General features: G+C 36.2%; 3 protein-coding genes across 3 annotated transcripts; 1 reads left to right on the top strand and 2 right to left on the bottom strand.

The window, feature by feature from the left end:
• Nucleotides 1-794: 794 nt before the first annotated feature.
• On the top strand, nucleotides 795-2,044 carry GCK72_022343 (uncharacterized protein; the record flags this gene model as incomplete). Its single annotated transcript, XM_053734769.1, has 4 exons — nucleotides 795-814; nucleotides 1,035-1,264; nucleotides 1,335-1,524; nucleotides 1,732-2,044. 4 exons carry the CDS (start codon nucleotides 795-797, stop codon nucleotides 2,042-2,044), a joined length of 753 nt encoding a protein of 250 aa, XP_053578335.1.
• Nucleotides 2,045-3,874: 1,830 nt separating this feature from the next.
• On the bottom strand, nucleotides 3,875-4,637 carry GCK72_022342 (uncharacterized protein; the record flags this gene model as incomplete). Its single annotated transcript, XM_003096714.2, has 3 exons — nucleotides 3,875-4,022; nucleotides 4,073-4,255; nucleotides 4,300-4,637. 3 exons carry the CDS (start codon nucleotides 4,635-4,637, stop codon nucleotides 3,875-3,877), a joined length of 669 nt encoding a protein of 222 aa, XP_003096762.2.
• A 5,066-nt stretch (nucleotides 4,638-9,703) lies between these two features.
• On the bottom strand, nucleotides 9,704-10,216 carry GCK72_022341 (uncharacterized protein; the record flags this gene model as incomplete). The annotated part of the gene is made up of 1 exon (XM_003096699.2): nucleotides 9,704-10,216. One exon carries the CDS (start codon nucleotides 10,214-10,216, stop codon nucleotides 9,704-9,706), a length of 513 nt encoding a protein of 170 aa, XP_003096747.1.
• Nucleotides 10,217-12,251: the final 2,035 nt, after the last annotated feature.

Here is a 12,251-nt window from a genome sequence, read left to right as displayed (position 1 = left end):
AAACTTTTCCTGATCAGCTAGCACCAATTGCCTGTGCATTCTCTCTCCCCGAGCTTGCCGAAAAGAATAAGAAGAAAGACATGCCGCCCGCCGTAGGTGAGAAAGAGGATGGTGCGTAACTATGACTCCGACTGGAACAATGTTTTTTTTTTCAACACCTTTCATCTCTCTAAATATTCAATCTCGATAATCGAAATTTTTTTAAAATCAATTTTAGCAACGACACTCCGTTATTCAGTTATCGCGCGTTGTTTAGCAAAAAAAATTTCATATTTTTTCCTTGTCCAAATTTTTTTTTTCATTTTTGCTGTAATTTCAGGCGTAATTCCGGTTCAAAACCGATAAATTTTTCATTTCTGTTAATTTGTAGTTGTCGCCGCCGCAAAATGTTCACAGTTTCCCGTATAAAAACAATTTTCAAATTTTCTGTCATTTTCGTGAGTTTTTTTGCAACTTTGACCGTAATTTTAGGCGTTATTCCGGTTGAAAACCGATAAATTTTTCATTTGTGTTAATTTTTAGTTGTCGCCGCCGCGAAACGTACATAGCTTTCCGTATAGAAACAATTTTCAAATTTTCCGTCATTTTCGCCAATTTATTGCAATTTTTGCTGTGATTTTTTTTCTAACGCTATTTAGTTGCCGCGAAATGTTCTCAATTTTTTTGTTGTAAATACCGCTTACCGGTTGATATTATATCGTTCAATTTTCAGTACAACACGATTTTCCCAACAGAAAAAAACTGGTGCTTAGGTTTTCTGGAGGGAAACGATAAGTCGCCTTCATTTGCAATTCATGGAAACCAATACAATTACGTAAGTTTGCATTACTCAAATATGTTTTGAGAACTTCTAATATAATTAATTTTTTGTAGATCAACTTTTCGGAAGTCTACCAAATTGGTGGAAAATCCCGGCAACTCTCCGATACAAGACATTGAGGGCAAGTTGTTGCTGTCGGATCTTTGGACGACCAACTACATGCAATTTTCGGTAGTTATAAAAATATTCTTTTTGATAAAGTTACATTTTTTAGGTCGGATAACCTCCACAAACAGTATGAGAAGATTTGTGGTCTTCAAAACCAGCAAAAACCAAAAAAAGGAGAAGTGGCGGCAGCGGATCAACGCCACATTGTCAAAGAACTCAACGAGCCAAAAGGTGGAGTTTTTGGAAACGAATACAGTCTCAATAACTTTCAAATTGGTAAAATGCTTGGCGGAGGAACATTCGGATATGTTCAACTGGTGGAGTCCGTTCGCACCGGTAAAAAGTTCGCGATGAAAGTGAGATCCTTCAGATTTTTATAACTATATCAACAATTTACATATTTCAGGTATTGCCCAACACCTTGGCGGATTTGGCCGACCGACATGTCGTCGAGAGAGAGAGAGAGAGATTCTGATTCAGGCTGAAATGCAGCACACAAACTATTACTTCATTTGCGACTACAGCTCAGATTCACATAATCATGGAATTGATGTCCCACAGCCTGAGACAAAAAATGATATCTGGAGGAGCTCTGTGTGAGAAGGATGCAAGTTGGATCTTGCATGACGCTACCAACGGAATCGCCGTCTGTCACCTTCATGGGGTTCTTCACTGAGATCTGAAACCAGAAAATGTTTTGCTCAGTGACCACGGAACTGCAAAAATCACGGATTTTGGTCTTAGCCCCAACACTAGGTACGTTTTCCTATATTTCTGTTTCAAAATCAATTTATGATGTTCAGAGCTTTGACAGCATGTGGAACAGAGCAGTATAAAGCTCCAGAGATGTGGGCACATGAAAAACAAACACCTGGTGTTGATATGTGGAGTCTTGGTTGCATATTTGAGGCATTGACTAACCGTCTCCCGTTCCCTCAAGCGAAAACGTCCGACATGATTGCTGCAATTGACTCGGCAAAAAGTGTCCTATCCACATCATTTGAGCAACATTTCAAAAGATTTGATACAGAAACTATTGTCCGCAAAGCAGGATCTCGTCTCACTGCATCTCTCACTGCATCAAATGCTTTTTGTGAGAGGAATAAGCATCTGTAAAAAGAAGGCATTGTACTGACAACAGAGAAAACGACAGCATGGTTCTAGTAGGATACGGAGTGGTTTGAGAATATGCCTCGGTATCACGGATGGTCCAATTTTATCTGCCCTGAACTATAGAGTGAGTCTCTATTATGATGAATATTTGCAAAAACTTTTCCATTATTTTCCAGAAATCAACGTCAACAGCATTTTGGCATTGGAGAATTGATGCCTAAATGGAACACTACATAGACACCGAAAGAGAAAAATGATAAAGAAAATTCAATCTCAGATCCTCAAGCACGGATTTCTTTCAAGCTGAACAACTGAACTGAAAGTTGTTCCTGGGTCAAAGCTACTCCGATGAATCAAGGATCATACCGTTTTATATTTGTTAATATTTTTTCCGGTTTTTCTAGTTTGATTCCGTTTTTCTCTTTTTCTCTAATCATTTCTAGAGCGCAGTACCAAGCTGTTTTTTATTCTCTGTTATTTCTCCAAATTATGTTTAATTACCACAAGACCTCCCAGTTCCCGACCCGGTAGCAATCAGTGTTTTGTACTCCGGTAATACGAAAACAACATTTTGTATGTTTCCTTATCGTCATGATTTTTCCTTATCCTTATGAATTAAATAAAAATAAATCTCAACACGTCTCGTTTTCTGGTAACACGTTTTTCAAAGCACAGGTGGTTTTTTGGCGACGGGACATTACGTAGCTAGCAGTCATGAGTTTCAAAGTCTTAATTTTCCTGTTTTTCTAGTGACAACTTGACTTTTTCAGATGATTAATTGTACGAGAAGAGGTAGTCCCGTTTTCCAAAATTACAAAAAAAAACAACCTTTTTTCCTTTTTCCAAATCCCTTTTTTGGTTTCCGCTCCAAAGGATTCCATTCTACTCGGAAAGAGCTGACGAAAGTATAAGTAGGTCCCTAACATTAATTTTTCCCGGTGACGCCGTTGCACTCCAGATCATCATCTTTCCAAATGAATTGAGGCGCCCTGACGACTGTGTGGCTTTAAGGCACCGTGCTCTCTGTTTTCTCTGCTTATATAATTCCATAGTCTACTCTTCCTTGGGATTGTGTAAAATATCATTGAAACTGACAGAGGTTAATGTGGAAAAATAGGAATGTGGTTAATTACAAAAATGAGGTTGGTGGTTGATTGCTTCGCTTGACATAAGAATAAAAAAACAAAACAAATGAAAGATGTTACTGGAAGTATCTGAAATAGAACTTTCAGCAAAAATTCAATAGTCAATTTTATTATGTGAAAGTGGACTTCACTATCAGCAATCAAACCTATTAGCTTGTTACATCGGCAGCAGAACACCACGTAATTTGATTATCACAAAACACACACCAACAACTTGTATGGCCAGCTTCCAAGCTTCATGTTTTTCAGGATCCGGCTATTTTGTCATTTTTGATTACGAAATATTAGAACTTCAACACACATAAACACACGTGGACTTAAAAATAGCCAAATTTATTTCAAAAAAGATGATGAAACTAGTAATTAGAGTGGTAAGAGGTATGTGTAAACTTAAGATAAATAGGTATGTTGAAGATGTTATTAAAGGTGTATATAAATCATTATCCAGGTCGTAGTTCTTTGAAGCGGTGCTTTTTTTTGTGACAATGATAACACTACAGGAAAAATAATGTTTGAAACTTTGCAAAATCGAAATTCGTTGCGCATAAGAGTTTGAGATAATGGTAATTAATATCGAAACGCAAATTAAGATAATACAAAACATGTTTACATTGTCTATGATGAATATATAAAACACAATTACAAGAGGAATGATTATAGCGGGACAGAAATTGAACTTGACCGTTTCTTAATAATAGTACAATACATGTAAGACATTATTGATGAGTGAGAAGCGTCTTTGGAATCGATGTTTCGATAGCAAAATTGGGTCAGCGTAAACATTGTTTACCGATCCGAGAAGAGCAGAACAGCGAGCGCAACGAAGATGTCTTCTACTGGAAACAAATGGAAATTAACCAGCTTGATGGTAATTTTTAGTGCTTACCCGACACGGTATATCGCTATCATTGCGTCAGCAAACTCTTTTCTTTGCTTCTTATTCAAAATTTTTCCTTTTTGTTGGTGTGCTCCTTTGCGTGCGATTTGAAAGTATCGTTCTTGAGATTCTTTATCGTCCTTTTTCCACTTGTTTATCTGTTCTTCCGCCTTTCTCACCCCATCCACCAACCTGAAAAAATAGTGAAAATTTATGGAATAAAACATGTTCCTCACATAATTTCCGACAAAATTATTTTCCGAGTTTGTTTTTGAGATATTCGCATCTTTCGTAGGAATTCGTGGGATTTCCAAAGAATTTGTAATTCATCAAACATTTTGTTTCTAATACCTCTTGTGTTTGGTTTCGTTCTCAATTCACTTTTGAGACAAATCATATACTCTGCATTCCTTTTGTACAGTTCTCGGAAAACTGGAACTGATCTTGTTCGCATAAAATCTATGAACGCGGAGCAGTCCAAGATTTTATCGGCATACTGTTGAATTTCAATAAGAGGAAACGGGTTCCTTGCTATGTAGTCCTCCGCTTCTTCAGTTCTGATTGAGTGAATCATAACTAAAAAATTAAGTCATTGTGAAATTACGGTCAATGATTGGATTTTAACTCTAAAAAAGAAAAAGAAGAAAAATAAAGAAAAAGGGAAAAGAATAAAGAAATATAAAACTGTACAGAGGTTTTTAAAAAAATGAGAAGAAAGAGATGGGCAAAAACGTTTTCAAAGAAAACGTGATACCGGTTCTTACGCAAGAAAAGTAGATAAGTTGCTTGAATACTCCTGTTACGGTCTGGAAGACATTGTGAGCCCCACCAAAATAAAACAAAGAGAATAGCTGTGGGGACGTATGCAGACAAACAGGAAAATAGGGAAGTGCTTGAAAAAATAGCGACCGAGAACTAGAAATTAAAAATACTGATTTTATATAATTTGCTACGTTTAGAGGGAAAAGGACAGGTGATGCTAATTATCGTTGGGACCAATTTGGAAAACAGCAATCCCATTAGATGAAATGGAGAGAGATTAACGTAACGTGAAAGAGATGCATGTCGGTCTTCTCAAAAACGGGCAGGTGGGGATTAGGTCATTGGCAACTGTCCATAATTAGAAGCGGCACATGAAGATCCCAATTGTGAAGAAATAAAAGGTGCATGCAGATTTGCTTTCGAAAAATACCGCTTTCTAAATCATTTTTGAATCACTGAAAAACAAATGGCAGAGATAACAGAAAAAAAAACAAAAGAGAAAAGAATAATTCTGAATAGTGACAATCAAATCAGACACAACTAGAGCATCTTTAAATTTCTTCGAAAACTTTGCATGGCCTGGAATCAAACCCAAACTCTTCCCCATTCCACGCCGCATTGCTATTTCCGACACCACGCACTTTCCACACGCTATGAAGGTAATGATCAGTTTTCCAACAGAATAGGCCACGTTTCATATCACTATATTGACTCCATGACCATTCTTAGTTAGTCTCGTGAGAGATCTTACTTTACATCTTGTCACTTTTACTGTCTACTTGAATGGGTGAATAATATAAATTAATACCTAAAGGTTCAGATTCGCCAACTTCATTTCACACGGAGACATCATCATCTTGAGTTTGCTCTTTCACATACACTTTCACACGTTTTTTTTTAACTTTCCAAGTTTTTTTCATCCATAAATACTTGCATCGATGCAAAATGCGCTTTCTCCGACGCTCAAAATCGATTCATTTGAATTTTTGAACTTTTTTTCACTACAATTTTAAATAAAATTTATTTCCTAAAATATGTCCATTTTTTCCTCAAGTACGTTATTCAAAAACCTATGAAACCAGAAAATCGTTCTTAAAAAAGTTTTCAAAAAATATCGGAAAATTTTTTTTGTATTGTTTCAGTACTGAACTTCCGGGCTAAAGGCAACAATCCGAATCAGTGAAAGGAGTAAACCTCCAATTTTGTATCACCGTTTTTCAGATTCTTCGACATTATTTTACTCGAAAACATCATCATTTCGAGTTTTCGCCGCTGTCCAAGTCATTTCTCGCCCTTTCACCCTCAGTGATGTCTGCGTCTCTACTTTCTCGCCGTGTCAACGCGCGCTTGCACACTGCGGCAGTTTCAAATTTCTTCAGCCTCGCTTTTTCATTTTTAACCATTTTTATGAGCTTTTGGTTGCTTTAACGAGTTTTTGACTGCAGAATTGAAATTCTCGAGTTTTCACTACCTATACACAATAGCATCAATGCTTAATTCGCTCAAAACCGATTTTTTTAAAATATCAGACTTGTTCATTCAGTTTTGACCGTTTTTATGAGTTTTTCTGTTGCGTTTACAAGCTTTTGACTGCAATATTAAATAGTTCAAGTTTTTTTCACCTATACACAGCTGCATCGATGCTCTCGGACATACATAATCGATTTTTTATAATTTCAGCCTCGCTTTCTCTTTTTTAATCGTTTTTAGGAGTTTTTCGGTCACTTTCACAATATTGCAACTGCGAAATCGACAATTTCTAGTTTTTTTTACCCATAAACAGTTGCATCGACGCAAAATTCGCTCCCTCTGACGCTCATAATCGATTTTTGGAAATATCAGCCTCGATTTCTCCTTTTTAATCATTTTTATGAGTTTTTCGGTCGCTTTCACAAATGTTTAATTGCAAAACCGACATATTCTAGTTTTTTATGCCTATACACAGTTGCATCGATGCAAAATTAGCTCACTCCGATGGTCATAATCGATTTTTTTTAATATCAGCCTCGCTTTCTCATTTTTAACCAATTTTATAAGTTTTTCGGTCGCTTTTACAGGTTTTCGACAGCAAAAACGAAATTTTCTAGTTATTTTAACCATATACAGTTGCATCGACGCAAAATTCGCTCCCTCTGACGCTCATTATCGATTTTTTGAAATTTCAGCCTCGCTGTCTCTTTTTTGACTATTTTAATGAGTTTTCAGGTTGCTTTTACATATTTTTAACTCCAAATTAACAATATCTAGTTTTTTGTACCGATATACAGTTTCGAAATTCGCTATCTCCGACGGACAAAATGAATTTTGGAAATTTAAGCTTCGCTTTCTTTTTTTTATCATTTTCATGAGTTTTTCGGTCGCTTTTAGAAATTTTCAACTACAAAACCGACAAGTTCTAGTTTTTATACCGATATACAGTTGCATGGATGCGGAATTCGCTCCCTCGGATATTCATAATCGATATTTTGAAATTTCAACCTCGTTTTCCCATTTTTTATCATTTTCATTTCAATTTTGGATATTACAAATCTTCTTTCTTTTGCGCATCCCATCTTTCGAAAAAAAACCAATTTTTCTCAAATTTCTTCTTCTTTGTTTTTTACTTTTCCGAGTTTCATACAGTTAGTTTTCTTTCCAATTTTCAGGTAGATCTTCCAAAAAATGGCAGTTCAGCAAATAGAAAGAACAAGAAAAGTAGATCCCGAAAGTCAATACCAAAACGGGAGAAGAAACTGAAAAACAGAAGCTGACGGATTTTGCAGAACTTGAGGTGAGGTTTTTTAAAATGAAAAGCACTAGTAGAATGTGCAGTAATGAGCATAAAGAGTGCGGCTCTTTTGGCAAATTTTGATTTTTTTAGTTTCTTTCTTCAGTTTTTTACTTTAGTATCTTTATTTTTAGATATGGCACGTGCACTGAAAAATGTTGAAAGGAATTCAACAGATACAAAAAACAAAGGAAAGAAGGACAAAAATCTATGCACGGAACAGAAGACAGCAAAAAAGGAAAAGGAGACGCTGATGGACTTTGGGCTGATGGAAAAAAACTGGTCGTTAGTTTTTTTTTTCAAAATGAATTAGCATCTGTAGAGAAAAGACACTGCACTGACCATAGAGAGTGCAGCACGACAAGATTGCAACAGAGTCACCGCAATAACGAAAAAGCAGAAACAACATTTATACTGCTTTGACGGTATTCCGACTGAATGTGAAACAAATTGGACTTTGGCTGCATTTTTCATTTTTTCCAATGATTATTTCTGGTCTATTTGACAATTTTATATTTTTTTCCCACAAAAATTAACAAGACTGTATTTACAGACTAATCATCCCGAGCTGTCAATTGTGCAAGGGATCAACGAGACAAACGAGACGCGGACAGGAAGAGAAGAGACCAAGAACCGAAAATTGGTGCTTCAATCAATGTGAAAATCGATGAACAAATGGTACGATTCATGATGGAGGGAAACGAGGATGAAAATGATAAGGAAAACTTGGTCATCCCAAATGATGCTTATCAAGTCAGCATTACTCACAAGGTGCATAAAATGGATCTCAGCAATGGTGAAGGTCCTCGGGACAAGAATAGAACAATGAATTTATCCACCGGTTTTGTCATTTTTCCCAGATTATTCATTAGATCGTCTCCCATTTTTTTTCGTTCCTCTGGTCGTGCTTTCATTCAGCTTCACGTTTTCCCAATTTTTCTAACTGCTTCTATGATGTCGTATTTCTTTTCCTTCTTCCCTTGCCTAATAGTTTTCAAGCCTAACGCTGAGTTTTGGTGTATTCGAATTATTCAATTGTTCTATGTCACTCCTTTTTTCCGTGACAAGTCTTTTCGTGTTCAATAACTTATCTTTATTTACCGGTTTTGTCATTTTTCCCGGTTCACTTACTAGATCGTCTCCCATTTTTTTTGTTCCTCTGGTCGTGCTTTCATAGCACTCATCTGATTTCAGAACGTGTCAGTATGCTTATTTTTCCTAAATCCATTTTCAAATAGAAAATTCTCATTATGTTGAAGTCTCTTATTTTTATCATTCATGTTTTGTTGTGCTAATTATCCACATCTCGATATTCATTTTATTTTATTATCAAATAATTGAATAAATGAAGACATCAGCGCTGGTTTTGTAGAATATATTTGCTTGAGAACCTTGCCTGGATGAGTTTTTAATTCAGTTAGAAACTGTAGTCGACAATATCATCAAGGCTCGTTTTCTGGAAACACGTTTTTCAGGCCTCAGGTTGTTTTTTCTGATCAAATTCGACGACTACAGAATGATTCACCTCCTGATGCTCACCGGAAACTTGTTCTTCATTATACTTTCCTAGAATTCAAAAATCAAATTTTCAAAAAATTTCATATTTTGTACCCAAATCCCTTTCTTTTGGTTTTCGCTCCACCGCATTTCGTTCTACTCGAGAAGAGCTCACATAAGTATGAGTAAGCCATTTGCTCTTGCGGCTAATGAGGAATGCTCAAGATCTAATGAGCACAGCGGTTACCATGGGTAACGGTGCTGGGCTGAGCTGGGCTGAAAAGTTGAGTTGATGCCACCTTGAAGTTTTCGAATAGAAAGTTTATTGATTTGAGAGAAGCGAGACTTGAAAACAAGTGGGAATATGGGAATATTTGTGAGATTTGAGATTCAATTTGAGAACCGACGGACGAGACATTCTTCTGGGAAAAAGAGATTGGATACGGTATATACACATAGGATGGGTTGAGTGAAGGGGGAAAGCGGTGAGATCAAGATGGGAAAATAAAAAATAACCGAATGTGCATAAGAAAAGAATTAGCAGCAAAGTTGACCGGGTGAAACATATCACTGATTATCGAAAGGACAAATTATAGAAAAAAGACAAATTTAAATTACATGTTTACCACTTCCTCCGTGATCCCAAATGACTGAAGTGCGCTGCGATACATCTCCGACGCAATGTATCTCGGGTAGCTGTCTCTCTGCATGAGAGTGTAGATCTGGCTCTGCGCACCATCGAATGTTGCTGAAGACGGTTGTCCCATGTTGGTGTTGACAATCTCGCGAACACGTGAATCCAATGAAACCTCCTTCGGAGACAAGATGGAGATGAAGTCCTCGTAGATGATTCTTGCCTTCTCCTCGATCTTTTCCACGTTTTTCTCCCTTTTGAGTTCCTCACAGGCCTGCCAGAAAAGGATGTTCTCGTCCGAAAACTCTCCTTTAAGGAAGTCGGCGAAATGCTTTTGTCCGATACGGTACTTCATCAAATTCTCGAAGGAGACACCCCATGAACGGACCAATGCGTAGGTAACTGGAATGTCATCATGGTCCTTCGGCTTGACTTCATTTGTAGTCACCTCATTTGGTCCGGAGAAACAACCACAGAAGATAGCAGACAGCATTTTCTCCTTAGAGCATAACCTGAAATGTTTTAACAAGTTAGGATAATAACCGAAAAAGAAAAAGTTCAAATCGCAAAAATAAGAATAAGATAACAAAGGAAAAACAAGTTACTGAGCTGTTCCAAAATCGGTGAACTGAAAATAAGTAGTGACTGAAACTAATGAAGAAGGAGGTGGAAGTAGAGTCTGTCAATAAAAAGGCGGAGCTTATCGGTTGGGTGCGGGACGGACGCGAAACGGCTCCCAAGAGGAGTTTATCGGAGATATGAGAAACAATAAAAATCATGGGACTAGAAGTAAAACAATTCATAATTCTTTATTTTCAATTTTTATAGGGAGTATTAAATGCGCTTGAAATTTGTTCGGGTGAGTCTTCTAGTTGAAAGTATGAAAAACCGTAATTAAATACGGATGTTCACTCATTTCAACTACGAAACCGATCCGAACAAGTTTCATGCGTTTTTAACACTCCCCCGCTATGGTTCGTGAACCGATAATATAAAACTATGACTTCGTTTTTTCAATGCTTTCTGAAACACCAATACTTTTATTGAGAGTTAAAAAAAGCAATTCAGTGTTTCAGTATTTAAAAAACCTAAAGACAACGTCTAATATCATTTTGAAAAACAATCTGGACATACCTTTATTTAAAATATAATAAGCTAAAGACCGCCCACACAGACAAGTATCAAACAAACTGGAATATAAAAAAAACGGAACGAACGTTAATGAGAAATCAAAATTATTCCCTAAAGACATGTCTGGGTGGTATTATTCGCGGGAATCTGTTGGTACCAAGTAATAATTTTTGGCTACTGTTTTGATTCCACCAACCCAAATTTCTAGAGAGAATAAAATGTGTGGGATAACTAACAGTGCCTACGGTACCTTTTTTGTGGGACCAAAACAACTGTAAACGACTCAATACATTCAAAGGTATTCATGCAGCAACAAAAATGAAAGAAGAGTGATAAATCACTGTTAGTAGCTCGAAGAAGGCAAATTCTGAGTATTTTTCAAATGAACTCAGTGAGGTGTTCTAATTTAAAAATTCGTAAGATCAAGATTTATTATTCTTTTTTATATGTACTTAAAAAATTAGAAAAAATGGTGGGAGAGAGGAACAATAAATCATAGTGGAAAAAAGACTGAAATTAATCAAAATGAAAAGATACACTGCGCCAAAAACATTGAAAATGGACAAGAAAAGATTGAAGGTTCCACATCATAACAAGAAATTACTAGAAGGAAACAAATATGATAATGATGATAACATGTGTAGAAAAACGGCTGTATCGCAGAAATGACCCAAGATATTTCGTTTTTGAAATTTCTATAAGGGAGGTCAAAATATCAAGTTTGTAGTATCACTACCTTATTAGAATTTTCTAAATTACAATTTTTCTCCCAGAAACCCACAGAAATACAACTTCTGATGTCATAAGTTCTAGAAAATATTTGGAAGGAAAGGGAGGTTTTTCAAAGTTGGTAACTTATGTAAACTAATATCAGAAGCTATGAAACATCGAACGGGAGGTTCTGAACAACTTTTTTTCCAAAAAGTGATATTTCACTTTATGAATTTTTTTTGCAACTTAATGTTAGACAGAGAATTCAGATATCTATGAAAGTTGAAAAAGAAACAAAACACATCAATTATTTGCCGGAAAAAAAGGAAATAGAAATTCAACATGACTAGACTAAAAATATTGAAATGGTTGGGTTAAAAAGAGAACAAACTAGAAAAAATTTGTGAGGTAATATGTATGTTTCAAGATTTAGTGTATTCTCAATTTTAACACTGCAACCTCACTAATTTTGTTGTTCTAATTTATAGGTCCATTTCCCGCCGCAGCGCAATTAATCTCTTCTGTTCTGTTTCCCCTCTCCTTACAAACAACTCGTACTCTTTGTTTCTATCCACAAAATACTGTTCCCTGTCTTTCTTGTTTTTGCGCACACCGAGATACCCACTACCGGGGTGACATCGTGGAATATAAGCATTGATTTACGGACAAAAATGGGTAGAAGTACG

This window comes from Caenorhabditis remanei, chromosome X (genome assembly GCF_010183535.1).
Source record: "Caenorhabditis remanei strain PX506 chromosome X, whole genome shotgun sequence".
In the NCBI taxonomy this organism is placed as follows: Eukaryota; Metazoa; Nematoda; class Chromadorea; order Rhabditida; family Rhabditidae; genus Caenorhabditis; species Caenorhabditis remanei.
Note: the sequence above shows the minus strand (reverse complement) of the source record. Positions and strands in the feature narration are given on the sequence as shown.